Below are 27,968 nucleotides of genomic sequence, written 5' to 3'. Positions count from 1 at the left end.
GGTGAGCACTCAACCACTTGAGCCACAGCACCATTTCTGATTTTCTGGTGGTTAAATGGAGATAAGATGCTCAGAGATGCCCAGACTGGCTTTGAACCATAACTCTCAGATCTCAGTCTTCTGACTAGCTTACAGGATTACAGGATTACAAGAGTGAGCCACCTGCAGCCAGCTTCCTTTTCTCCTTAATTTTGCAAAAGTATTAGAAAATTAAAATTGCTCTGTGTAAACAATTTGAACCCAAATCATCATAGAGAAGATAGGTTTAAATGTCTTTTGTTGAAAGAATGCATTTATGGAAACTGGCACAAAGACAATTACCTGAATCTACAATTCAGAAGAATCAAAAGATACTGCAGTAACACAAAATTGACTTTTAATCTTTCATTACCAGTTCATTGTATCTTACAGAAAATAAGAACATTTTTTGTTATACAGATTGGTTCTTCTCCTCAAATTTATACTTAATAGATAGTAAACATCCTTATTGATTTTTTCAAAAAAAGGTGGCCTAATAATTTTATATTATTCATTCTTTTTTTTATTGTACTCCATTGATATTCTGGCAGTAGTGAGCTCTGATACAGTGAACTTTTCAACAAAATGATGTCAGTTATCCATTCATCTCTCAATACTTCCTGTGCTAAAAACTGATCATTGATTTTCTTTTAATTCCTCCTTCCTCAGTTGTCAGGTACTCCATGAAGCCATCATATTCTTTAGAGTACTGAAATCAAGAAACACAGAATGGCTGCCAGCAACCAAGTTAGAATCTCGAGTCTACTAATTTGCAAAATAATAAGCAACTATATTATTGCAGAAAATAACATCTTAATAGGTACCAGCCCCCTCCTATGAGAAAAAATTTCAAATGACAGATACAGTATCTGGCTGAAAATTACTGTGATGAAATGTTGATGATAGCAGTCATTGAAAGATTGCTTCTAGTGTTAATGTGATCATTTATTTTCCATGAGTTGCTTTTTCTGGTTTGGATTTTCAAATATAGTTGTCTTGATAAAAATCTGTTTATATATTTTATTCCTACTATGGGTCACAGGATTTAAGTACAGATGAAATAGTAAAACTCTGAGAATCAGTCTAGAAGGCAACTTCTAGGCAATTGCTAAATTATCCATATTATTATTATATCCATATTATATCCATATTCTGTTGGAAATTTTACTAGGATATTTTTAGACATTTTCTGTGAGATATCTTTGGGAATGAAAAATAAAGTAGGAAAATAGACATTTGATGGAAAAATCAGCAAAACAAGAACAATAAAAAGACTTCTTTGACAAGTAGAAGTCCAAAGAACTGCTCAGCAGTATTCATTCTATTAAGATTTTTTTAAGAATGGAAAAAAATGTTATGCAACTGCTACACATTTGAATGAGCTAACAGTCACTCCAGAGAGTTTGATCAGCACCAATTCCTATTTTAATTATTCAAAAGTCAAGAAATACTGCTATGTCTGACGTTATAAAGGCAGAGTTCTATGATAGTAGGTGAAAATGATCAACCTGCTTCAACAGAAACTTTTCCCACTGACATTTCTAACAACGTTCTTGTAATATAGGCAACAATTATTCAAGTATGGTCTTTCAAGAAGCTAACTCTCACATTTGAGGTTTTAGAATGATCATTTTGAAAAAAGCCTCCTTTTTAAATAGGTTCTTCTTAGCTTGAGACCATGTTTTATTTAAAAAAATTTCCAACAAATATTGATCCTATTTGTATCAACAGTATTTGAGTTGGACTTCATAATCTCTTTGGATTTACACTTTTGTATAATTTGCAAATCCAGCCTAACTTAAAAAATGTACATGCATACATTGCCACCTTTTAATATTAAAGCAGCTGAAAATGTCCAGGTATATTTTTGATGAAAGGAGGAATTATGTTTATTTACAATATTCTATGTAGATAATAAGTGAAGATAATTATGGTTTCATGGACTTCCAATTGTTCTATACCTCCACACAAATAACTATATTTGTAGGTAAATTTATTAGAATTATTACAGAGCTTTAAAGTCAACCACAATCAATTCGGGAAACAGATTTATTTACTCATTTTCAAGGGATGATAATCTACATAAAGACATTCATGAAAGCATACCAGCTATGTCATTCCCGCATTATTATAATAAGTCCTATTCATTAAAACTCATTGTGAAACAATGGGAAACTATGAAATATAACTTGGATACAAATATTGGTCCCTATGGGGTCTCAAGAGTCATAAAAATGTAGGAAAACAGAGCTTTATTTAAGATTGGAGCTGCTAATATGAAAGTTGTTTTTCTGAAGCGGGACTTTTAATTGAAAGCCCTGAAAATTTTAGTGTAAACTCTTTGATGACAGTTTCAGCATTTCCTTTATGCTTGTTGATCATCTGGCAGAAAAGTGGCACTGACAGCATCTTCTATGTGGGAGAAGGTTTAGAACTAAGTTTTTTTTTTGTTTTTATTCTTGTTTCCCAAAATACAGGCACCATTTGGGCTTTTCTAATACATATACAAATAGGAATAAGAATTTTGAAAGTTGGATCTTGGTTTCTTAGTTAGGCAAGTATACAATTATTCATTCTTCCTTCTATGATTTAATTTTTCCATGTAATGTAAGAAAGGAATATTAAATAGATTAAAGTTACTTTTATAGGACAATAACATTTCATAGGCTAACATAAAATCAAGCTGCTAAATCTTACAATTTATCTGTCCAGCAGTTTATCTATGTAACTGCCCTGAGTAGATGCTAAATGCTGCTTATCAAAGGGCCCCTAGTATTTTAAATATAACTCAGTAAAGCTACTCAAAACATAAAACAATTCTTCTCAGGCATGTATAATTTTCATTAGAAGAAGGCAGGAGTTTCTCATGGATTAAATACTATGCTTATTTAAGTCTCATACTCTAGATAAATGGGATATTTGAGGTGTTTAAACTGTGCTTATTACTATGCATTTGAGTTCACATGATCTTTTCATTTATTCATCAAAAACAGAAAGGATTTCAAGAGGAAAATATTCTGTCTTCTGGAGCCTTGAAATAATAACTTTAAAAAATCATAGATTGCTCCTTTGTGAAACTGAGTCTGGTGCAAGCTCGCACAATCTCAGTTCTTGTAAGGAAGCCTGTATGGGAAGCTTGCTGCACTTACTTATCTATTGGACTGCATTTCAAAATTGTAGAAAGGTGTAAAACTTGTGCTTGCGGAAGTTGCTGCTCTGAGTAGCTCTAACTTGCTTTAATAATCCTAGCAAGGTCCAAGCAAACGACATGCCCCTTTTTGAGAAAGACTACTGGGTGGGGATGATGTAGCTAAAAGAGTTTGGCTTGAAAGCCTTCTTATGTAGAGCTTCCCTTTAAAAGTATATTAATTTACAATGCATATTGAATGATACTTCTACAAAAACAAATTAATGAGTTGGTCTTTATGAAAATGACTCTTTACAGTAAGTAAAAAAAGGGTTATCACAGTTTTGGTAACTTGCGTAAGTTCATATCGAAAACAAACAAAACCTTTCACATGTTCTTAATAACATGTTCTTAATAACATGTTCTTAATAACCTTAGGCCTCCCACGGTGTGGGGGACACGCTCAGTTGTATGCTCTGAAGCAGTAGACACCGTACAGCTTATGCTTTTTATCTGGGAAGCCCACGAAGCGCACGGCAGCCTCGGTGGGACTGCAGCGCCTTCTTGGTCTAGAGATAGGGTAGCGGACGCTGCCATCCGCCAACCAGCCTGCATCGCACCGGTCATAGCCCAGAAGTTTCCAGGCAGCAAAGATCTGGCCCACTTTGGCGATCTGAGCACCATCGTGGAGACACGCTTGCACGGCTTCGTCATAGGTCAGCTTGGTAGGGTGGATGAGATAGTAGAAACGGCCTGAGGAGAGAAAGAGAAGCAATGGGCTGGAAAGTTTCTGAGCCAAACAGAGGTAGAAGCACAAGGGAGGGTGTCTCGGTGAAGGGAGAAGTCAGAGCAATGTCTGAAGTCAGTTAAATGCAATAGCTCTAGGTCACTCTACTATTGAAATCGTCTTTCTCTGCCCCCTTCCATGTGTTCGGGCACGTCCTTTCAAAACTTTAATAGGAGAATGGAGATGGCAGATGAACTTTCAGCTAGCTAATTAGTGACTAAAAAGCCCTTCTTTGGCCCTCGTGTAGACAGAATTTCATGCTAAAAGCAAGGGTTATTTAAATTCTAGCTGTAGCAAGCCTGAGCCTCAGCACAAGTTTCTGGAGAGGCAAAATTTGAATGTGAAAAGATCAAAAAACATTCCTGACATAAAAGTCCATTTAAAAAAATCAAAAGACTTCAAGTTCTTTTCACTACAGGTATCAATAAGACAGTATTCTCCTTCAAAGACTACTGTACGCAAAGCATAAAATACAGGAAGTCACGTGCCACACATCATACATGGTCCGAATGGAAATCCACTGTATTCACCCACCAGAAAAGAAGATACATTGGTGGGTGTTTCTCAGCTTCCAGCTCAGCCCTGACACCGTGCCATTTCTTGAATTCACAAGAGGGAGTAGTTAGTTTCCAGTACTTATGACATGGTATTAATTACTGAAATTTCTTCTATATATATTCAGCATGCTTAAATATATATAAAATATGACATGAAGTGACTGTACTAACACATACTGACTGAAGATTTCCTCAGTCATCTGTGTTCCAGGTAGGAAATCATTATATTTTCTTATCTGAGCACATATCCTTCTACCTCTCACTAAGTATAAATTATTAAAGTATAAATAATAATTGGCAGTTCTTTTTAGTGTGAGATGATGTGAGTTGGAAAAAGGCCATGGGAACATGAACTAGAAGGCTGGCTATATCATCTAAACTAGAGGTCAGCAAAGCATAGCATCTGAGACAATCTGCTCTGCTACTGCTTTTGCAAATGAAATTTAACTGGAACAGAGCCAGGCCTGTAGGCCTGTCTATACATAGCTTCACTGATAGCTGTACTAGGCTGAGTAGTTGCAATGGAGTTTATATGACTGCAAAGTGAAACATATTTACTTTCTGCCTCTTTACAGGACATATGTTGAATCTGCTTCTTTTCTATGTCCTCTAAACTGCATTACTGGAGATTGGAAATTTAAAATGACAGCAGTGGATTTTTGATAGTATGGGCTCAGGCTCATACTTAGAAAGGTTCTATACATGAGTTAATATTATGCCTTTTCTGTGGTCATCTTAAAATTATTTTTTGTTGCTATTGTCACTTCTGTGTTCAGTTTTTAATGTAGGATCTTGTTACATAAATGTCTCTGATGATCTGGAACTATGTAATTCCAGGCTTTTCTTAAACTTGTAATTCTACTGCCTTAGCCTCCTAAGTGCTGAGATTCTAGACATGAGCCACCCTGGCTGTCTTAAAATGCTCAGTCATTTTTGAACCAAAGTTTCCAAGGTCTTCATTTTGTGCTGGCCACACAGATGGTTCAGGATGTCAGAAGAGAAGGGCTAAGGGTTGGAAGACTGAAACAAATCACTTAGGAGCATGGTTGGAACACAACCTTTCATGGCCAACATTACTATGAAGATTTGTGGCAGGAAGAAATAGACTCCACACCATATCACAATTTCATTTACTTCATATTAAAAATTATATGCCTTTAAACTTAGAAATGTCACAAATATTTTTGTTCTGTTGACTCAAGGATATTTATGAAAGCTATCACAGTCAAAACATTTGTATACTTATTCAAACTATAGCAGTGTTTCTTTCTTTCCTTCTGCTCTTCCTCTCTTCTCCATTTTTTATCTTGCTTTCTTGTCTTTTTATGTAGCTAAGACTAAAAGCTACAGTAGTGTTTTAGTGAAACTTGGTGTCTGGGGTAAGATAAAAAGCAGTCAATATCTTACCGTTGAAGTTGGATGTAAAGCAGAATACATCATATCTGCTTTTATCCTTATCCCAAAATCCATAGTTCCTGACGCCAGGCACTGTGTTCTGACCCCCACAGGGCTCTCGTGGCTTTGTGATTGGGTACTGCACAGATCCATCACTGAGCCAGCCTGCATTGCACCAGTCTAGCCCACCCCTCCATGCATCATAAAGCTGGTCGAAGGAGGCAATCACAGCATCTTGGTCCAGACAAGCCTGCCGGGCCTCGTGAAAATTGAGATTGTAGCGCCCTAGTCGTGGAAAGTAAGGGAACACCACACCTGTCCAAAAGAGAAGGCAAGGGGTTATTGGTTCCAGAGAAAAAAATCAAGTCTTAGCAAATACACTTAACTGGTTACACACACACACACACACACACACACACACACACACACACACACACACACACACACAGTGACATCTCCTAATTTCTATTTGGAAGGAAATTAGTTCTCTCCAAACCCCTCACCCTTGAGCTACTTGGTTTGACAATTGCACTAATTTACTTCCTGCATGTCTACAGCTATTACAATTTGTTGTCAGGTTGCTCCTGAAACCTTTCAGGCAAGTAACTACCACTTAGGAGGTTTCTTAGTTGGAGAATCATTAAAGTGAATATGCACATCTCACAAAAACCTAAATAATCTTTTTTTTAAATATTGGTAAGCATTCTGTAATATAAAGCACTGCAAGTATTAATATAGATTTTAGTCTTCCTTTTTTCTGTCCTGGCATAGTATCACTAACATTAGGGCTTACATATATCTATATTATTTTTCAGCTTTCATATTTGTATAATTGTAAACTAAGGTTTAAAATCATTCATATCACAAAAAAAAACAAAAGAAATTTTCTCTAAACTTTTTCTAAACTTGTCTGGTATAAGACAATGACTTGTTAATGCAGAAAAATGTAAAACCTCATAGCAAATGTGGATGTGACTTGACTTTGATACCTAAAAAGATTCAATGGCTTTAAAGACATTTCCTTGGGTGCAATTTTTAGAGGTGACTGAGCTGTTTTACAAAATTCTATACCAGTTCTTTGAGGATAAAGATTATCAGACTAAGAGAGCAACATTTTACCATTTATTGGATATCAAGAAATACATGGGTCCATGTATTTCTCTCATAAAAATCATTTATCAAGAATGGTTATAGTTTTAATATTATTAAAAATAATTAGATTTTACTTTGTGGAATGCAAAAGCTTTTCCCATTGGCATAGTAGTTTGATGGGTTGTAGCAAATGTACCCCAAGACTAGATAGACCCTATTTACAATAATGTTCAAATTACCTAGTTCATTCCTTATATAGTATAGCCTTGAATATATAGCATTCAGTGAATGCAATTTGTAGGGATGGGAAGGGGAATATATGGGGAAAAAGTAATGTCAAATTACAGATAACCATTGTACAACCAATGTAGAAGAAATAATGTCATTTAATAAGTTGTCTCAGAAATCTCTACACAAAGAAATTTTAGGTGCCTTCTGTCAAGTCTAACTCTAGTTTCAGCTACGGAAGGCCTCTGTAGGACATGTTTGTTCCTCTCAGGCAGTTCAGCTGGCATGCACATTAGAGGCAGAGATCCAAAAAGGCTTCTTGATCTCATTCTGCTTTCTCAGGTTCTTGGCTGTGGGATCTATTAACTGAACCTGAGCCAAAGGAAGAAGGAAAAGACTCTCTTGGTTGCCACTGAGTCCCTGCTGTGCTGAGGGAAAGGAAGAGACTGTAGAAGGTTCTGTCTAAGAAGAGCTTTGCCCAGGCTAGGAACCTAGCTAATGCTAAGAAGTACTTAAGGCTCCCTGTCCCCACGTGGCATTTGTTTTTTGTCCTTTTTGTCTTAGTAACCCCAGAATGCCCATGTAAAGAAAACTACTCAGTTTATCCAGCAGAAATTTCCTTGACTTTAGAGCTTAACTAATAGAAAAAGTCTTAAAGTACCTCAACTGTAAGAGATGAAAACAAATCACTATTTGGTTTGTTTTCCTTTTCCCAAATGGTTGATGATGGTAGCAGTGCAAAATATAAGATTTAAAAATGTATAAAAATTTCAAAGTTCTAGAAGACTTTTCAGATTTCAGTTCCTTATGGTGTATTGCATTGGATGCTCCTGGACATTAGAAAATGTTAATTCAGTTATGAATCCAGTGCAGTTGAGTGGCTTTCAATTTTCATGTAATTTCTCACATCATTTTCTAAAGTCAAAGTGAAATGTTGTATTTAAATGTCTAATACTCTCAATCATAAGAATAAATGTCACCTCACTCTTACAAGTAAAAATATTTACTTAGTACATTTTAATTAATGCTTGATGATATTAAAAAATTATGTTCTGAGCAAGTCAAGGTCAAATTTGCTATACTCAAAGTTTTTAAATGTTTCAAGATACCCTACACTCCTGGGGCACACAGTTAAATAACTAGATTATTCTCAAGCGAAAGTGAAAAGTATGTGTTTGTTAGTATTTTATTTATTTCCTTATTTTATTCCCAGGTAGTTAATGTTTCAGGATCCAACTGTAGGACTCTTGGCTTAATGAAAAATCATTCAACTCCTACACTTGAATTGTTTGTTGGTGGTGGCTTGGGTGCTGTCCTTGCGCTCTTCGGCTCAAGGCAAGTGCTGTACCACTTGAGCCACAGCACCACTTCCGGTTTTCTAGTGGTTTATTGGAGATAACAGTTTCACGGACTTTCCTGCCCCGGCTGGCTTTGAACTGTGATACCCAGATCTCAGCCTCCTGAGTAGCTAGGATTACAGGCGTGAGCCACCAGCGCCCGCTCACGTGGTTTCTATCATGCATGAAAGAAAAGTTAGAATTTCCTAAGTAGGAAGAAAAGTTTGACTATTATTTTTAAAGTAATATCTAACTTTTTTGGCACCTATATTTATACATTTATCCTCAAGATATATCTAAAAGCTCTCTTCTTTTCCTTGAAGAGATGTTATGTAATGTTAAAACGGGATAAGTGGAATTAATAAGTAAGATACTATTGCAATCAATACCAAGTGATAGGAAGAGATTGTTAAGACACATGTTGAGGACATCCATTTAAGATTTATAATCACAGCCAGGTGCTAGTGTCTCATGCCTGTAATCCTAGCTACTCAGGAGGCCAAGATCTGAAGATCACGGATCACCGTTCAAAGCCAGCCCAGGCAGGAAAGTCCGTGAGACTCTTATTTCCAATTAACCACCAGAAAACCAGAAAAGTGGCACTGTGGCTCAAGTGGTAGAGTGCTTGCCTTGAGCTGAAGAGCTCAAGCCCCATGACTGGCAAAAAAAAATTATAATCACATAGTCCAATTTATCCTGTCTGCACACATTTGAAATTGTTTCTGTTTCTGGAAATGTTCATGACCAGTGCCTTCTTAGCCCAGTGTTCAGCACGTCAGTCTCCTAACAATGTTCAAATAATATGTTTATATATTAGGTCTTATTTTCATCACCAGAAAATTAATACAATGGAAATATTATGAGCAAATTTCTCATTTTTCTTGTTGTTTTCTTATTTTCATCCATGAGCTTTTTCACTTAAGGGTAGTGTTCTACCACTTGGAGACATAGCACTACTTCCATGATTATCATAATTTTTCTATTTATTGATTGCTGGTGAGTACTGTTATACAATCTACATGATTTCTTGTGATAATATCCTTGTTACAGCTGTGTACTTCTTCTTCTTCTTCTTCTTCTTCTTCTTCTTCTTCTTCTTCTTCTTCTTCTTCTTCTTCTTCTTCTTCTTCTTCTTCTTCTTCTTCTCCTTCTCCTTCTCCTTCTCCTTCTCCTTCTCCTTCTCCTTCTTCTCCTTCTCCTTCTTCTCCTTCTTCTTTTCCTTCTCCTTCTCCTTCTCCTTCCTCTCCTCCTCTTCCTCCTCCTCCTCCTCCTGCTTCTCCTCCTCCTCCTCCTCCTTGTTCTTCTTCTTGCCAGTCCTGGGGTCTGAATTCTGGGCCTAGGCACTATCCCTCAGCTCTTCAGCTCAAGGCTAGCATTCTACCACTTGAACCACAGCACCATGTCTGGCTTTTTCTGCTTGAGTGGTGCTGAGGTATTGAAGTCAAGGCCTCATGCATGCAAAGCAAGCACTCTACCACTGAGCCATCTTCCCAGCCCCATATACTTCTTATTTTTTAAGGGTTTTTCTTTACTCATTTAGTGTGAGGGATTAAATCCATGACTGTTTGCCTGCTAAGCTCTCATTCTGCTGCTGAGCTAACATGCTCTCCATAATTCTTATATTTATTGGATACTATGTGATTGTTACCAATCAGAAGCCATTACCCTATGCAAGATTTTAGAACATATAAAGATTTTTTTTAAAACAAATGTATGAAATTATAAAGATAATGACAAGAATAAATTCCAAAATGAATAAAAAATTAAGGATCTTTAGCAACATTTTTCATATGATCTGTGATAATAAGTTGCAGCAAATTATAAGCATAAGAGTTTGAAGGCTGTGGTTATCATGTATTAGCTTTTTTCAGAATGCAAATCAGTTCTCAGAGTTTGGTGTATGTCTTCTCTAAGACAACTTTCATCTTGAATAATGTCAACATTCATGATTAATATGAATATGAATCAATAAAAAATGAAAAGGTGGCAAGCAATCAGGAGCCAAAATCTACAAAAAGGAGCAAGAATTCACAAAAAATACCATTTATTATACTGTGAGGATTAAATAGAGACATAAAGCTAGTAAATCCCCATTTGAATGATGGGATTCTATGGGATTCAAATCATATCTCAGTACTTTGTGAGTGAATCAAACAGGTATCTTTTCAGAAGCTAGAAACTTATGCATGAAATACACACCTATAGTTTCATCAAAGGAAATATTCTGTCAATGTAACTAGAATCTGTTCTTCAATGTAAAATACTGCTAAAAATCATGGAAAGTGAGATGTCTTGTGGTACCTGAGAAACTAAGGAAATAAATTCTCCTAGGGGATAGATATTGGACAGAAGAGCTTCAATAGCAAGACACTTTATATTGAAAAGCTTTGTGTGTGTGTTTTTAATACATAGCTTTATATCCTAGTTTCTGGACTACTAAATTCATTGCATATACAAGAAATTTAAAATCCTCCCTCCTTTCAAAATGCCTTGATCATTTCATAATCAATGCCTTTGAGACTGTGGGCCATTAAAAATTTTTTCTTTGCAAGAATTTTTAAATAACTCAAGAAGACTTTTTTGTTTGTTAAATGACATTTTTGCAATCACTTTACAGAATACAAATATATCTATTTTGGTGCAGATGCCCCTTACAAAAATTATCACTGTTTTGAAACTGAGATAATTTTGGAAGTATAATAAAAAAATTTAATCTGAATTTCTCAATAATCATACAAGAGAATTTATTTGAATAGTATAAAACAATTTTTGAAAACTACTGATTCAGTTCCAAAGCACAGTTCTCTTAGTTGCAAAAGCTTCAAATTTGTGCATCAATACTGTGTGTGTACATTTCAAATATGAGAGCTGACATTACACGCTTACTGTGAAATACAAAAGAACTGAAAAACATGGTGAGCGTGGACTTTTGGTTTCTCCCACTATTGCTAAAGTAACCATTACACCTTAATACTCAGTTTAAAAAAAGGAGCAATAATTAATTACTACTTTTAATTGTAGCTTGCTTCACAGATACTTACCTTGTAAATCTAATGCTACTACAGCAGTGTCATCTTCTAATCCTTCAATCACCTCACACTTGTATCTCCCATAATCCTCCAGGGTGAGGTCTGTGATGACCAGAGAAGCATCATTGTCACTGCCTCCTTTCAGAAACACTCTACCCTGGTAGCCTCCATAGGTTTTCTTGTGATATCCCATGGAAACAAAAACATCCACTTCCTTGAGGTAATCTGAAGTTAGCTTGGTCCACTTAATTCGGATTTTGTGGATTCCTGAGCCAAAGGCTGTAGGGTCTCGATAAAATTTACATGGCAGTGTAACATTGCCACCTCTGTGTGAGAAGACCTTGGCTTGCTCTGCTTCCACGAGGAGACGGGGGCCATTTTCCGCTATAATGAAAAAGAAGATAGAGAAATAGAAATCAACATTCTCTGTTTTGTGCAGTGGAATATGCTATGTATACAAGACATAAGACAAAGAATGGTTTTGGTGATTATTGTCTATGTGTAATCTCTTGAATCACAGAGGAAAGATATTCTTAATATTTGAGAGGTATCTATTGCATAATCACCTCTTTTAAAACACAAAGAAGGGGAGAGGTTTACATTATAATCATTGAGGAATAGATGCAAGTTTCCATAGTTACCTAAGCTTTGATAATCTCACAATAATTTCTACAATTATTGCATATAAAACATAACACTCCCCCCACCCCCCCAGCACCGTCGCAAAAAAAATCATCAAGGTGAAGTAAGCCCAACTGGGTTTTCTAACACATTTAAAAAAACCCTGAATTTCATTTATTGAAAAATATAAAACAACAGATTCACTTTCATTCAATGATTCTGGCCCAAGAATTGAGAATATCCTTGTTTCAAAAGGTTTCCACTCAGATATATCCTTTTGATAGCTACTCTGGGACACTTCAAAGAATATGGAGGTATTTCACCTTCACATGAAGGTAGACATCAAAAAGATATTTTAGTAAAGGCAGTTGATAAACTTCAAAAATACTTAATCTCAAATTCTTCAAAATTTGGATGTTAAAAGCATATTTATTTTTCTGAGAAGCCACATTATTATTTTCTTCTTATCTCTTTAAATATCCCTCTGGTGTCCTTTTGCCTTTTGCTATGTTCTATTGTATAGTTATTATTTCTACCTTTCTTTCTTTTGACCTCTCTTTCCTCATCTTCATCCTCCAAGGTCTTTATTGCTTTCTAAAGAGCATCACAATATCCCAAGTCTGCCAAGTCAGCAGTAATGTCAATTTTAAAGGAACTAGCTGCTATTTTCAGATTCTGGCTTTCTCTGGGATTTCCCCTGGTTAGCACATTGTGTTTCTGACCTTGACAAAATCTCCTGAGGATGTGCAAGGTTTAAAAAGGAGAAAGCATAAAAAAAAACCTCTTGGGCACATACACCTCTCCTCCCACACAACCTTCAAAATAACCAAAGCTACTTTTCAAACATCTTTGCAGGCCCTGAAGCCTTAGGCCAAAATGTATTGAGTACCTTATTGGCCATTGATTATTTAAGGTGTACAAATTACCAAGAAGACTAACCATTCGTCATGAGACAGGTCTTAATTTTTTATTTACTTAATAACACACACAATACTCTAAATTTAAAGCAGAAAGCACCTAAAAATCAGACACCATATTTCTATTTTATGGCATAATAATAATAAATTGCAAATGATATTGAAAAAAATGAGCATGTCACTTTATTTACAAGTGAGCTCCAGTCCTCAAGATTCCCACTTTTAATAGAAAATGAAATAGAGTCCAATGACTTCATTTAGTATGAATCACAAACCCAGCTCATTAAATATATTCTTGATATCCTATTCTTCAGCCTCTTATTTAGGACAAAAGAATTTCAAGGGATGACAAATGAATCTAACTGCAGTTATACAATATATGTAATCCCACAATATTGTCAAAGGCTACCTCTAAGTTCCATGGAAACAATTTTTGTCTACTTTCTGGTAGAGGAAAAAATACTGTTGACTAGAATGGTTCAGATGCATGAGGGCTATTTGGGGCACTGTTATCTGGATTTTGGGGGGCCATATCTGAGATCTGGGCTTTGCCATGCTGAAATGGCAGTTGAGATAAAGCAAACAGATATAAGAGGTCCCAGTTCCATAATGTGTTTTCTACTTATTTAGTTGGAAGTCATAACTGATGCCCGTATGCACTGAAATAGACGATTTTATAGAAGTTAGGAGTAAAAAATTTTTAGTGACTTAGAACTTAATCTAATTTAAGCTCAATTTACTAACTCATTAGTCATTGGTTGGTTGGGCAATGCAGCCTGCAATATATAGGAAAGTGGAAAGGTACATGGTTTACTTGTAATCATTATAACCTATTGCAGACTGAATGTAAGGGCTGAATGATTTTCTAAATTACAGAGCTAGAGCAAAGACCAAAAATATTGTATAGTAGATGGAGATTTCTAACTTTTTTTCTGTAGTTAACTGTAAGTTTTCATAGTATTTTAGAAGACTCAGGTTCTCTGTCTCTGTCTCTGTTTCTCTTTCTCACTCATTCTGTGTGTGTATGTGTATGGATGTGTTTTAACTCCACAACACTGTAAACACAGGATGACATATATTACAATATTGAACATGGAGTTGGCACCCAAAGTTTAGTATTCACATGCAAAATAATTTTTAACAATCCTGAAAGAATGTCTGGAGTTCTAACATATTATTTCTTTTGGGAGGGTTTGAGGTAATAGATGCTAGAATTCCCCAATACAAATTTGAAGAACCTCAGGAATGGTATGTAGCATATTTAGTGATGAAGGTCCATAAATTCACAACATAACCTTGATCATGTTTTAAATTGCTAATTTTCATATCAATACTGCAGATTATATAGCATCAAGCATGATTGGAGACCATGGCCTATTTCAGAATAGGAAGATTGAAAAGAATGAACATCCACAAAATGAATCAGAAGCTCTCTGGTTGTTTCTAGTCCTAGGGCAGCTTGGCTCCAACTGGCTTACCTCATGAGAGCACTGAATTTAAGATTGTAATCAGGCTCTTTTTCATAGACTGTTATCACAGGAATTTGGCAGGAAACACATGAAGCTCAAGAACAGGAAGGGAAATGACAAAGATAGTAGAAAAGTGAGCAAAGACCACTGAGGACTAACTTTACACCATGTTGACTAGAGGAGTAACTCTTGGATATATCATTGACTTGTAAAACCTGGGTCAGTTTGAAATTTATGGGTAAGTTCAATCTTTGATGAACAATGCAGTGTTGCATAGCAGAGTGTGAAATATAAAAATAACCATCATCTGGATGAATATTTTGTTTTTCTCCTTTAAACAATGAATGAAGTAAACAAAATGGAGTTTCAAATGTGTGTTTATTTTCCCTGTTTCTTTTAATTAGTGAGAGGCAATGACAATATGTTGAAAAATGGGTTGTTTTTTCAATGCCAGGGCTGTCTGTAGGGGAAGTAATGGGGTGAAGCAATAGAGCATGAAGAGACATTGCTGGAGACTCATGAACCACTGGGGTCTAGTTATTATTTTACAAATTCTGCTGTGATATCCAGAGGACATTATTTGGTTTTGCTGAATAATGAAGCCCATTGAATGACAAATTGGTCTTCATAAGTGCTATGTAATTTAAACTAGATCTTTTAAATGGGACAAAGTGGACTTTTTGTGTCACAAGTGACACAAATTCTTGTCACCTGACAAGAATAAAAAGAAAGTGGTGTGTATCATTTTGTATATTTGAATGAATCGTGATTTTGCAAAAAAAAAAAAAAAAAAAAAAAAAACAGCCTTGGTTTGGGCTACTTCTTCCATCAGTACACAGAAGTTGACTCCAGATTTTTTTATTTCCTAGACCAATCTAAAAAAACAACCAATAACAAAAAACGTGGGATGGTGATAAATAAAGGCATTAAATATGTCTTTTCTTTAACTGTGGCATTAAACATATTACATATAAAATAGATATTATATAGCTATAGTACATTATTATTAATTCCACTATTTTTTCCATAGATAGAAAGTTCATTATTCTCTAGCATTCCATATGCAGAGGCATTAATTGAGTAGTCGGTTTCTGGGGTCTTTTAAAAAAATGCTCAAGGTTTAAAAAAATATTTCTTTTGTGAAATTTGTTATCACTTTGGTGGGTCTGGATGTGTAAGACAAACCCACAGGGAGCTGTGGTTTTCCTGACCATAGGGAAAGCCTGTGGGAGGCTGAGCATCAGGATGAGTTTGTGCCTTTACCGCTGTGCTCACCACAGTCTACTGAAAACAATCAACTCTGCCTGTTTACATTGGCTCTCCAACATCAACTCTGTGTCTGGCATGCCAAAAGCTCCTGTAACTGATGCACACTTGTGCATCAGGCGTAAATGCTTGCACTGCCTTACATTATGGAACAGCAATTAAAAGTGAAAACACTTTATACAAATAATCACTCTTGTTAAAGAAACAACATTTCAGTAAAGAATGTAATTTAGAGATTTATGTCTGTAATATAGTTCACACAGTACAGTGGAGTAGGGTGCATAATTCTGGGAAAACAATGTCTTACTGTCAATCTTTAACATTTATAACTATTTCCATCAAATTGGAATAAGTGATTGTTCTGAGACTGTCCACTGAGGTCAGTTGTAACCACCTTTGGTCACAGACCTGATAGATGGGAGAACTTCACAGATGCTCTGCTCTTTCCTTCTCACCCTTTCTCAGAGAACTAATATGTAAAAAAAAACAAAGCTTTGTTACTTTTCTCCCCAAGCTAATTCTTAAATTTGAAGAATTTTGGAGATATTTTATAGAAGAGCAGACATAAAGTGGTAGTGGAGAAATGATCTTATTCTCTGTGCTCTTACATATTGTTTTGAATTTTAACTCTTAAATTTGAATCTGGCTAAGTTTTGCATCCATCTGAGATCCAAACTTTAATGTATAGATCACAGCTATTTGCATGCTTTTCACTTACTGGGTTAACTTGTTTGTGTGTGGTTCTGTTTCAACTACACTAAAAAGTATTCACAAGAAACTCGCTTTGCAGTCATGTGGGAACATGTGCTGGAAATCTTAGTAGAGGAATGTGGGGAATATTTTCACCATGCACACTTCCGCATTAAAAAAATCTGAATCATGTGAATGCATGACACATGCAAATGAAATACAGGATAAAATCAATCTAAAATAATTGAGAAAATTTAAAGAACATAAACAAAGAAAAAGCCTTGCTTAGAATATCTTAAAAGATTAACAAGAAACTGGCAGCCACAATTAAAAGATATATTTTAAATTAAAAGACTGTATATATGTAAGAAGTTTTATTATTTTGCTAATTAAAATGACACCTTTAAATAAATTTTTGGAAAGTGAGAGTTTTATTTCACTTTCTTGATTCTATACTTTGTGCCCAAGGACACAGATTAGAGATTAGTTTGAATTAAAAAGAATGATCTTATTGTGGAAAATTGGATAAATGAAGATTATTCTTTGATGTCAAATTATTGCTTTTGTTTTCAGCACCAATAACCCTGCCTTTAGATCCCTTAGGCTACAGTATTCTGCTTGTTCTATCCATTTCTCCCCTGCTAGGGACTACCAGTGTTTAGTCTGAGTGTTCTGCTCTTTCCTATAATTCGACCACATTGCCTGGAATTGTATTTTTACTGCTTCTTCAAATAGCATGCATTCTTTTTGTTGAGAATTGCATTTTCTGATGTGATGTGTGATGAAGTAACTCTATCTTCCTCTTTTGCCTCTTAGTAAAGTTGAGTCTGTGATGCAAAAGTGCCAACACCGAAGATACAGCATTGCTTTAGCTGATGATGGTCATGAATATGAACTATGTTATTGTCATAGTCAAGCTTTACAGTGAAAAGAAAGGCATGTACATCACTATTTTGGAACCTTGGTGTATACCTAATGATACTATTTTTTAACTTATATTTTTTTCAGGAATTGCAATTTTTCCCTTCTAAGTATTTCTTAAAGAAATATTTGCTATGTACAGCTGAAAGAACTGAGGTTTCCTGTGTGAAATGGTCACTAAAAGGCTTAAGAGAGCTCTAGAACATCAACTGAACTATTTAAAAATTGCAATGCAGGAGGATGGGCTATAGTCATAAAACTCTGTCTCAAAAAACATCTATGCCTGGTGACAAACACCTGTAATTCCAACCATTTAGGAAGCAAAGACAGGAAAGTCACGGTTTAAAACTGTCCCAAGCAAAATACATGAGACTGTTTCTGAAAATCTTAAAGCAAAAGGACTTGGGTATGGACCTGAGTTCAACCTTAGGTACTGCCAAAAAAGGGGAAAAAGTCTAAAATGTACACTTTAAACTCTATTACAACAGTCCTGAAAAAAATAATTCTTTTTTCTTCATCTCTTTATTTGAGGAAGGAGGAAATAGTGAGAAAGGACTTTGGGTCTGTCTTGCTGGTAGAATTCTTTGAGAGCTTTTGCCTTTTAAGTTAACATGACTTTATTTCTTTCCTCAGAAGTTAGAGTATTAATTAAGCAAATGGGTTGACATCTTATCTCACTGTGCCTCAGTTTTGTCATCAGTGAACTGGTCTTTAGCTTTGCCACTGACTATACACTTGAGGTAGGAGATCTGGTCTCACAGTCTTAGTGAGGATAACCAGGTTCAAATACTGTATAGCCAGAGTGAAAAGAGATAACAAGGTAATGTGCTTCTCATTTGTATCCCACATATTCTAAATGATTATATTACATGTTATCATGCAATCAACTCTGATTCAACTGATCCTAGAATACGAGTGACATAATCAACTTGGAGATGTTTTTGCTGGTGAACAAATCAGAATTTAATGAATAATTAAAGTACTATAATTTAATTCTTATTACTTTAGACCAAGGAAATAACATATTATATTTCATAGTTATCGAACAATAAAGGAACAATGAAGAAAAAGAAATTGGAAACTTTCAATAATATGCTGATGACATTCTTAAGACAAACATACTTTCCAAGATTTCAACTGTCGTAGAAACTTGTTACAAAGGTCATAGAGAAACTAAGACATAGCACGAGTCAATCTTCTTCATTATGCTGCAATTATCCACACAATTATTATCCATGCAATTATCCTTAATTATTGAAAACATCCCATTATGTGGTAAAGAGGAAAATCTAGAAGCCACTTATTTCCACTCAGACTACTACGCTCAATGGGGAGTGTGGGGTCAAAACACTGTAATTCACACAAAGAACATTGCTGGTTTAATATACTGCTAAGACTAATATCTTCATTTAGAAGGAAAAACATCAAGGTAATACAGATAAGGGTCAGTCTTTGAGGCCCAAAAGGAATATAAAAGGAAGTTTTGATTCTTAATAATCATGAATCTATTGCCTATAATGGGGTGGAGAATTAAATCTGACATGAAACAGAACAAATGATGAATCCAATACCAATGCTCGAGTTGAGCAAAGGTTAGAGTGAAAGTCAGTGTACCCACTCCTGGAGCACAAGCTCCAAGGCAAAGGGACAGCAGACACAATTGCCATGATGTTGTTCTATGAGAATCTAGCTGAAATGCAGTAGGCCTTTGGATTTTCAACAAAGACTAGAAATAAAGGTTTCAGTGAAAAGTCTGTCTACCTTTACATCCTTATCACTAGCTTAGATTAAGAAAAAACTAGCTTAGATTAAGAAGGAAAATCCCCACATGTAAACAACCAGGAATTAAGACTTTTGGAAGTGAATCTGTGGCCTCTGCATCCTCCTATATCACAATTCTTGGTAGTAAAGACCATGAAGTGACATCTCAGTGAATCTGCATTTCCCACTCTCCTCTCTGGGCTGCTCTTCCCTGAATTCTTACAGGACCATGTCCTGCTTATTCTGCAGGTCTCATTTTCATCTTCCTGATCTCCTCTAATGGAGCTCATCCCTCTCCCCATGAGTACAGCCTTGAAATCACTTATTTTTTCCTTAAAAATCTTGGATATGTACTTATATATTTGTTGGATTTATTTAGTTAGTTTAATAAGAGGGCCATGTGATATTAGTTCCAAGAAAAGAGGCTGAAGTTTTTAAAACTTGCTTTTGGAACACATTTTCTTTTGTGTACATGTGGGAAGGCTGTATAAAACTGTCTGAGTTCATCTGTTAAATATTCTATTATATAGAAAAATGCAGATGAAGCATTAGCCATTTATTATTGAAAATAATTTTTGGGAGGCTGAGGGCTGTCCTGGGGCTTGAACTCAGAGCCTGGGTACTGTCTTTGAGTTTTTTGCCCAAGGCAAGTAATCTACAACTTGAGCCACAGCTCTACTTCTTGGTTTTTTTTTGCTGGTTAATTGAAGACAGAACTTTCACAGATTTACTGTCTGGGCTGGCTTTGGATTGCAATTCTCAGATCTCAACTTCTTGGCTTGAGCCATTGTTGTTTAATACTGAAAAGACTCTCTGTTAATGACTGTGGGATTAAAGACAAAGTGACATCACAAAAATAATTACATGTAGGGTTTCTGGATGTGTTCAACTTGTGAGCATAATTTCTAATAGTTTTCAAGGGAATCTAGCGTTCATAATTCTCATAATATTGGAGGAGAAAGCTTTCAAATTTGACTCTCTAAGCTGAGAAAAATAAAACAGGAGCAGAAAGCCTTTTATGGAAACATACATTATCTCCTTATAGATAATTGTGAAAGCATCTTTGTAAATGCAGTTCCATTGCAAGAAATTAAGTTCATGTAATATCTTGTAGCTTATAAAGAAACAGGCATAACTTTAATTTACAGGATTTCCCCCTTACCTGCTCTTGCACTACTATTCAGTAACTCAGAATAAATGCAGTAGCATAATTTCTTCTGCTTTCCAGAAATAAGTCCAAGCAAGGACATAATGCAAGCATAATTCACACAATCTCTAAAAGTAAAACCTACCTCACTTCAAAGAACTGTTCACAGTGGTGTCTTTATTTTAAGCACACACACACACTCTTTAGAAACAACTATGAAGCCTTTCTTTTTTTCTGCCTTCACATAATCTACATATGTCACTATAGCAAAAAGCTTCTTGTTCCAACATGCCTTGTCAGTTTTGTACATTATCTCTCTGAGTCTTCTGACTTGGAAAAGATAAGTAGAATTCATATTCAACTTATTTGTTCAGAATAATTCATAGTACCATCTTTGAACATTTGCACATATTGGTGATTAGCCATTGAATAAATAATAAAATTGAGTAGCCCACAGGTTTCATTAAAACAGGGTTCAAATGGCTACAACTTGAAAATCATTTCCCATACCACATATGTCTAGTGCTACTACATTCTGGCAATACAAACTACACAAAATACTTTTGAAGAAATGAAAATAAAATCTTCAATTTAACTTAATATACCTTTATTTTGAAATAATCATTTTCCTATGACATCATTATAGGAACTTTAATGACATAAAGCCTCTTAGTCATAGATCATTGCTTAGCTAAGTCAGCATTGTGTCTTGCAGAGTTGCTACCAAAGGAAAAAGCTTCACTACTGAAAAATTTTTCATCCTATATATTTGGAAGTATTTCCAATAATCACTGGTTTCTTACACAGTTTGTCAATTTGATCACCCATCCAGGAGGAAACATAAAATGTAATGGTTGTTACTACTTGAAAAGATGATTTTTTTTTTTGGTCGTGGGGCTTGAACTCTGGACTTGGGCACTGTCTCTCAGCTAGTGTTCTACCACTTGAGCCACAGCACCACTTCTGGTTTTCTGAGTGGTTTATTGGAGATAAGAGTCTCACTGAGTTTCTTGCCTAGGCTGGCTTTGATCATCCTCCTGAGTAGCTAGGATTATAGGCGTGAGCCACTGGCACCTACTTTGAAAAGATGATTAAACTGTAGATAAAACTATAGATAGTAAGCAGGGTAAGACAGAACTCAGCATTGGTAATTATTCAATACCAAGTTTAGAGATATTCTCAGGGTATATTTTATGGTACACTTAGTGATAATAACAACTTCAATGAATATGTCCTTCTAAGTAATAAAATTTTTTGTGTTGAACTACTTTTCTCCATATTTCTTCATATATGTAATCCTTGTTTTATTCTTTGTCACATTTGTCATCCTTTAGTACAGTTAACGAACTTGCTAAGGAGATGTTTTGTACTCCCACGGAGTTTAAGTGCTTGTGTACAAAGGAAGCCAATGTTTGACAAATACTTGAATGAACAGATCTTATCAACAGTACATACAAATACAAAGATAGGGGCAGATATAATATGTGTATCAAATGAAGCAAAGGTGAGTATGAAAATCGGCTTTCTCTAATGTTCATGTAATGCCTACCTCTCTCAGTAAAGTAAACTTGATAAACATACATGTTGAATAAAAAGAGCTATAGTGATGGTATATGTACATTCACCATATATGAGTATATTTATATATATATATGTTTACTTATTCCTTTATTTATGTTGATACAAGGGGTGGAAATTGGGGCCTCACACTTCTCCATTTGCTTGCTTCGCTGGCACACTTGAGCTATGCTTCCAGCCCAGCTTTTGCTTGTTATTTTGGGGATGGACTTTTCTGCCTGGCCTTTGAACTATAATCCTCCAGATTTCAGCCTGCTAAATTAGCTGAGATTACAGGTGTGGGCCACTAAAGACTGGCTTTATGTTTGTTTTTATATAAACATTTGTTCTTATTTCCATTTCCATTGGGAGTCTACTTATTATATTTATATAGTTATGTTCTTAGTTTGGCCATATACCATGACTGTGCTTAATTCAGTAGGTTATTACCAGTTTTTACTTCACACCTGCAAAGTGGTAAGAAATTTTAGAATTAGTCTTCTAATGTGGATGTTACTGCTGTTTTCTTTTTATAATTTCATGATACCATTCTCTAATGCTCTTAAACTAATATTTTCAGGCAGAATCATTAATAGTATCCATACCTACCTAAACATACTTTGGAAAATATTTGTGGGACATACTCAGCTTCAAAAAGATAAAAATGTAACACACTCAACACACTCCACATTTCAAAGTAGTTTTCAGTAGGAGAGAAAAAATTAAGCTCAAATAACACTTAGTTCTCATATTAGACTTTGGCTCTGTTGTTAGTTTGTGATCATACATTATTAAATCCACCTACTTTTTCTGATCTGTTCTGCACTACTGGGTCTCCTCTGCAGATATTACATAAGGAACAAGATAGCATTGCAGTGATCAGATATAAATCCAATACTTTTCAAGGCCATATATAAATGTTAGACGATTGCACCCTGCCTCAGTGAGCTCTCACAGATTACAAGGTGCTCTACTCAGTGTGAGAACCACACACATGACCAAACCAAAGTGACTATTCCAACACACAAAGCTCTTGCTCGTATGTATTTTGCATTTGACAAATTGGCAATCTTTCCCTGAGATTTTGAAAGAATAAAAATTGGCTAGGAAAAATAAATAGGACTCATTTAACAAGCACAAAATGCTCATCTATCATGTTCCAAGTAGAGTTTTTAGTGACTGAGGGTATCTGATAGGGATCCTTGACCTTGTGGAAATTTTGTATGTCCTTCACAAACAACAAACAATTGCATACACTAGGTAATGCATTTAGCTACAATGAAAAAAGAGGAATAATGGATGACAGAGACAGGAGAACTACAGGAGTGCACAGTGCGATACTCAGGACAGCTTCATGTAATGAGTAGGAAAGAAAGGGCATGGGTTACCCTCCTGCTAGCCTGGTACCTGGAGTAGCAAAGATCTGAGTGCTTGCTTCCTCACTTGTCCAATGGAAACTTACTGTAGATGGTCTATGCTAGCATTCTGTAATATTCGTTTTTTGGGGTTTTTTTTTTGGTCCAGTCGTGGGGCCTGAATTCTGGGCCTGGGCGCAGTCCCTTAGCTCTTTATCTCAAGGCTAGTGCTCTACCACTTGAGCCACAGTGCCACTTCTGGCGTTTTTTCTTTTTGCTTATGTGGTGCTGAGGAATCGAACCCAGGACCTCAGGCATGCAAGGCAAGCGCTCTACCACTGAGCCACCTTCCCAGCCCCTGTAATATTCTTAAATTCTGTGAACTCTTAGTTTACACCAACAATATAAAATGGAAGCAATGATCTAGTCAATGTTCATTGAACCCACACAATGTATCATGTGACATTAATGGATGACATAGCATTTAAGAAAATCCTCATTAACTTACGAGAATGGTAGTTGGGAAATGTGTCATAGCAGTCATTCACCTATTCACTCAGCTAACAAACATTTACTCAACACTTACTACATGCTAGGTACTACCATACAGTAGCTACAATTATCACAAACAGAGGAGCAGTCTCATCAAGAAGGCAGTTGGGTTGACTGAAAGTAGCATGGGCTACTTTCATGAGTGTTGGAAAGGGTGTTGGAAGAGAAAGGAAAAACTGCCATTGGTTGGTAACAAGTGGCTGCTTTGGTCAGAGATTCTAAATATTCAATATTTTTTTCTATTTATAAAAGTGAATTTCTAGTAGATTTTTTTAAGAACTGTTCTATATTTTGAGAAAGTTGACAATTATTACTTATATAATTTTCTTTACTTATTTGTAAATATTTTTACTTACTAAACTTATGGAGACAAGTTTGCGTTTCTGACATTTTTCCATTACTTATTAATAAAAATCTATAGTTTATCTCTGTTTACATTAAGAGAAAATATTTAAATAAAGGCCAATGGCTTTAGTTTCTACTAGGAAAGTAAAAATGATCACATAATGTTCAATATTGGGAAGGGATTTTAAGTTATGAATTTAAAGAAGACAAAGAAGGTAAATTATTAGCACTGAAATAATGTCATGATTCAGTCAACAATAAAAAGTAAATAAAATACTTTTCCATAGTATTTATGACTCCTAAAATGTTAAAAAATTATCCATGATAGCAAGAAATTCATAGATATAGTGATAATAACTACCAATTATTAGAAGCTTATTTATTCTGTGCAAGGCATATAGTGAAAGCTACATACAGCACTTAGGCTCAGTATTGTAAGTGATGTGACTGAGACTCAAAGGGAATAAGTAAATATTTCAAAGTCTAAGCTAAAAAGGACAATAGAAGAAAGACTTTAACTTGTCATCTGAAGACCTGTGCTTGCCCACCAGGCACTGGAAGCACTTGGCAAGCACCGTGACCTTTGAAGGTCAAGAGTCAGGTATTTTGCTCAGTGTAACTCTTTTGCCTTGTGGCAGAAGTGAAAAAAAATCACTATCAGGGCATGCCTTCTTAAATGTTGCATTTTTAAAACATAGAGATCATTTCTGAAGTTCTGCTGTTAATTCACAGTTTATGGAATAGTTTATGTCTTTCCTCCAAATATTTTAAATGTTATACTTTTGTGTGATTTGGCACTCCATGTGTAATCTGCCCAATATTTCAGCCTCCAAAGCAATTAAAGCTTGACTGTATCATGCCATGAAAAATATATGGAAAATTACCCTTCTGAGAGCTCTCTAGACAGAATTTTCAGTAATCAGGCTTCAGCACATCATTGTCTTCTATGGAGGATAGCACAAGATGTACTGACTAATATATCGATTGCACTATTCTGTTTTTCTTTTTTCTTCATTGCAGAACTCAGGGCCTCTTGTTAGTCAAGCTGTCTTATCACAGTTCTATGTGCTCTGTCTATTTTGAAATGGTAGCTTGCTTTTTGCCACAGACATACTGGACCAGGATCACCCTATTTAATTTCCCCCAAAACTGGTTTGATAGAGGTTTTGATTTCTGACTACTACTGGTATGATAGGCACATGCCAAGACATCCAACATTTTCTGTTGAGAGGAGGTCTCATGAACTTTCAGTCATGGGGCTTGAACTCTGGGCCTGAGTGCTGTCCCTCAGCTCTTCAGCTCAAGACTAGCGCTCTACCACTTGAGCTACAGCCAGTTTCCTTGTGGTTTATTGGAGAAAAGAGTTTCATGGACTTTCCTGCCCAGGCTGGCTTTGAACCGTGGTCCTCAGATCTCAGCCTCCTGAGTAGCTAGGATTACAAGCGTGAGCCACCTGTGCCCGGCTGTCTCATGAACTTTTGATTCAACCAACTACAACTTTCTAATCTTAGCATCTGAGAAACTAAGATTGCAGATGCAAAACACCTTAAATGGCTCTTGATTACACTTATTTATTTATTTACTTTTTTACCAGCGACTGTTGTCAAGTGAAATTAGCTTTCTTGTATCAAAAAATTAATTCAACCAATAATAAAGGGAATAAATTAGTGGCATGGGCTGTTTTATCTAAAGTTATACCTTTTCTTGATAAGAAGCTGGGAGAGTTTGTGTTTCTTTTCACTTCAGAAAAATATTTCCTTCTTGAAGTAATTGCAGAATAAATTTTGATTGATGGATCTAACTGTATAATCTCATTAATTGATTTGCATTTCAGTAGTAATTTCCACAAGCCAATAGAGGCTTGGTGGCTCTGTCATTTCAAAACCTGAACACCTCTTCCAGGGAATCCTATACTTTCTAAGAATATGAATTTACAATTAAAATGAAGTAGACTATCAAGGCATTTGGAACAAAATCAGACAGGGTATGCAAATTATTTTCATGTTTCTAATACCTTGGGATAGAAATTTTTGTGCAGAGAACTTCACCAGAACACATGAGACTGGGAAGGCTGGACCAACAGAAGTTTTCCTGCTGAAAACTTCCAACTGACTTTTAAGAGTAATGTTTAAAATGTTAGTACATTTTTAAACACTGGTTGTGATATACACTAGATGGTTTGTGCATATTTTTCATAATAACAAGTAGTTGCTAGGAATTTGAAACCATTCATACATACAGGTTTATCTGACAATAGCTATTATTAATGATTAGGTATTGCAATTTAAATTAAGCTGCATCCTGTGACCCAATCCACTAATCCCTATGTAGAATCTTTAGGAAACAGCCTTGACTCTCTTCTGTACACCAGGAAACCAGCTGAGTCAGCAGCTTGGAGAGTAAAATTTATAGTTATATAATTCCTTCTTATGATTGAATAGTAAGAAACTAGAACTGTTGGGAACAAAAAAAATGCCATGAGAAATGTGTCTAAAAATAGCAAGAAAGAGGCATCTTCAAGTTTTTATTTCAGTTATGAAAATACATACAAGAAGTCACACTTCTTTATTTTTAGCAGTAAATGCAATTTTCTGAGGCTACACTTTTGACCTTGAAGGCATACCTTGCAATTTTATTTCTGTCTTTTAGCAAGCAATGTCTGTGGCCCCTAAGTGGAGTTTTATCTAGAATTACTGCCATTATATGTTTACACTGTTAAAGTCTGTGATTCTTACTTTAATTCTCCAGCAGACCAGGGAAGAAGAGAAGCTACAGTTTTTAGAGCTGTCGTTGCTTATTGAGTAAGCATCTTAGCTTTCTTAATGCAGGATGTCTTTCTTCAGAAGCCTGGATAAGGAAAGAGCTGCATTGCACCGCAGCCTCAAATCTTGCCACAGCTCTGGAGCTTGAGATTCAGCTGAGCTCACCAGAAATATGCAGGACTAACTAAATATGCAATACTAACAGTGGAATATGCAATGGAAACTACGGCTTCACTGAAGGAAATTATCATGCTTTATTCTGGACTATAGTTTGTTTGATTTTTTTCACTCTCTTTACATCATTTCTCTTAATTATTATAACAGAATAACCAGATCATAAGTTTTCCTTTCTATTTCTTCCCTCCACCTTGCATTTAAATGAACTCTATGCCCTCCATTCTACTCGAAGGTACCAGCTGCACTAAAAAGCCACAAAGTTGATTGCACCAACTCTCTGTATTGGCAAATTCTGAACCAACTCAACTTTCATCCTTTCAAATTCTTAACTCTCCTGTAATGCAGTAACATTTAAAAAGCGAGGAAGCATGGTCACTAATTAGCAACAAGGGAAAGAAAGAGTCCATGCAGCAGAATTAAAATTAAGAAACATGAGTAGAGTATCAACTGTTAAGTAACTTGAAATTCATTTGACTGTCCTTGGAGAACTTGAGTTTTCTTACCTTGAATGTGAATAACTCTGTCATGATTCAGAGTGTAGTTGTCTGAATGATGATCAGCCCAGCAGATTGAGATCAGCACCAGAAGAAGTAGACTCTTCATCTTTGGAGCTCAAAGAATCTTCTTCACTGTGGGAACATCACATAGCAGGAGGCTCGTGAGATTTGGAACCCTTAGGAGTGTTGCACTGCACAACTTATTACCGCTATCATCCTAGAATGGGTCTGTAAAAATATTTAACCCAATCTGTCCAGAAAGTTACTGTAGCTGTCTGTGAGAACTGAAGACAGCGGCTTTGAAGAATTTCAGTTCCCCTTCAGCATCCAGAGTCCAAATAGTGTTTAACTCTATCTATGC

The 27,968-nt window shown here is 35.7% G+C and overlaps 1 protein-coding gene across 1 annotated transcript; it reads right to left on the bottom strand.

The window, feature by feature from the left end:
- Hapln1 (hyaluronan and proteoglycan link protein 1) lies at positions 1–27,877 on the bottom strand. Its single transcript, XM_070030952.1, has 4 exons — positions 27,614–27,877; positions 11,583–11,954; positions 5,897–6,199; positions 1–3,898 (listed from the first exon to the last, which is right to left on the bottom strand). The coding sequence occupies exons 1-4, from the start codon at positions 27,711–27,713 to the stop codon at positions 3,609–3,611; spliced, it is 1,065 nt and encodes a 354-aa protein (XP_069887053.1). The 5' UTR covers positions 27,714–27,877; the 3' UTR covers positions 1–3,608.
- Between the last annotated feature and the right edge of the window lie 91 nt (positions 27,878–27,968).

Source organism: Dipodomys merriami, unplaced genomic scaffold (genome assembly GCF_024711535.1).
Source record: "Dipodomys merriami isolate MVZ:Mamm:240054 unplaced genomic scaffold, mDipMer1.0.p SCAF_20, whole genome shotgun sequence".
In the NCBI taxonomy this organism is placed as follows: domain Eukaryota; kingdom Metazoa; phylum Chordata; class Mammalia; order Rodentia; family Heteromyidae; genus Dipodomys; species Dipodomys merriami.
Note: the sequence above shows the minus strand (reverse complement) of the source record. Positions and strands in the feature narration are given on the sequence as shown.

What these genes read in the sequence shown, in the direction of transcription:
- Hapln1 (XM_070030952.1), bottom strand. Translation starts at nt 27,713, where the DNA reads ATGAAGAGTCTACTTCTTCTGGTGCTGATCTCAATCTGCTGGGCTGAT. An exon ending in CAGAGTTATTCACATTCAAG is followed by an intron (nt 11,955 to 27,613) that starts GTAAGAAAACTC and finishes TTTTCATTATAG; the next exon opens with CGGAAAATGGCCCCCGTCTC. An exon ending in CTTTACATCCAACTTCAACG is followed by an intron (nt 3,899 to 5,896) that starts GTAAGATATTGA and finishes TTCTCTCCTCAG; the next exon opens with GCCGTTTCTACTATCTCATC.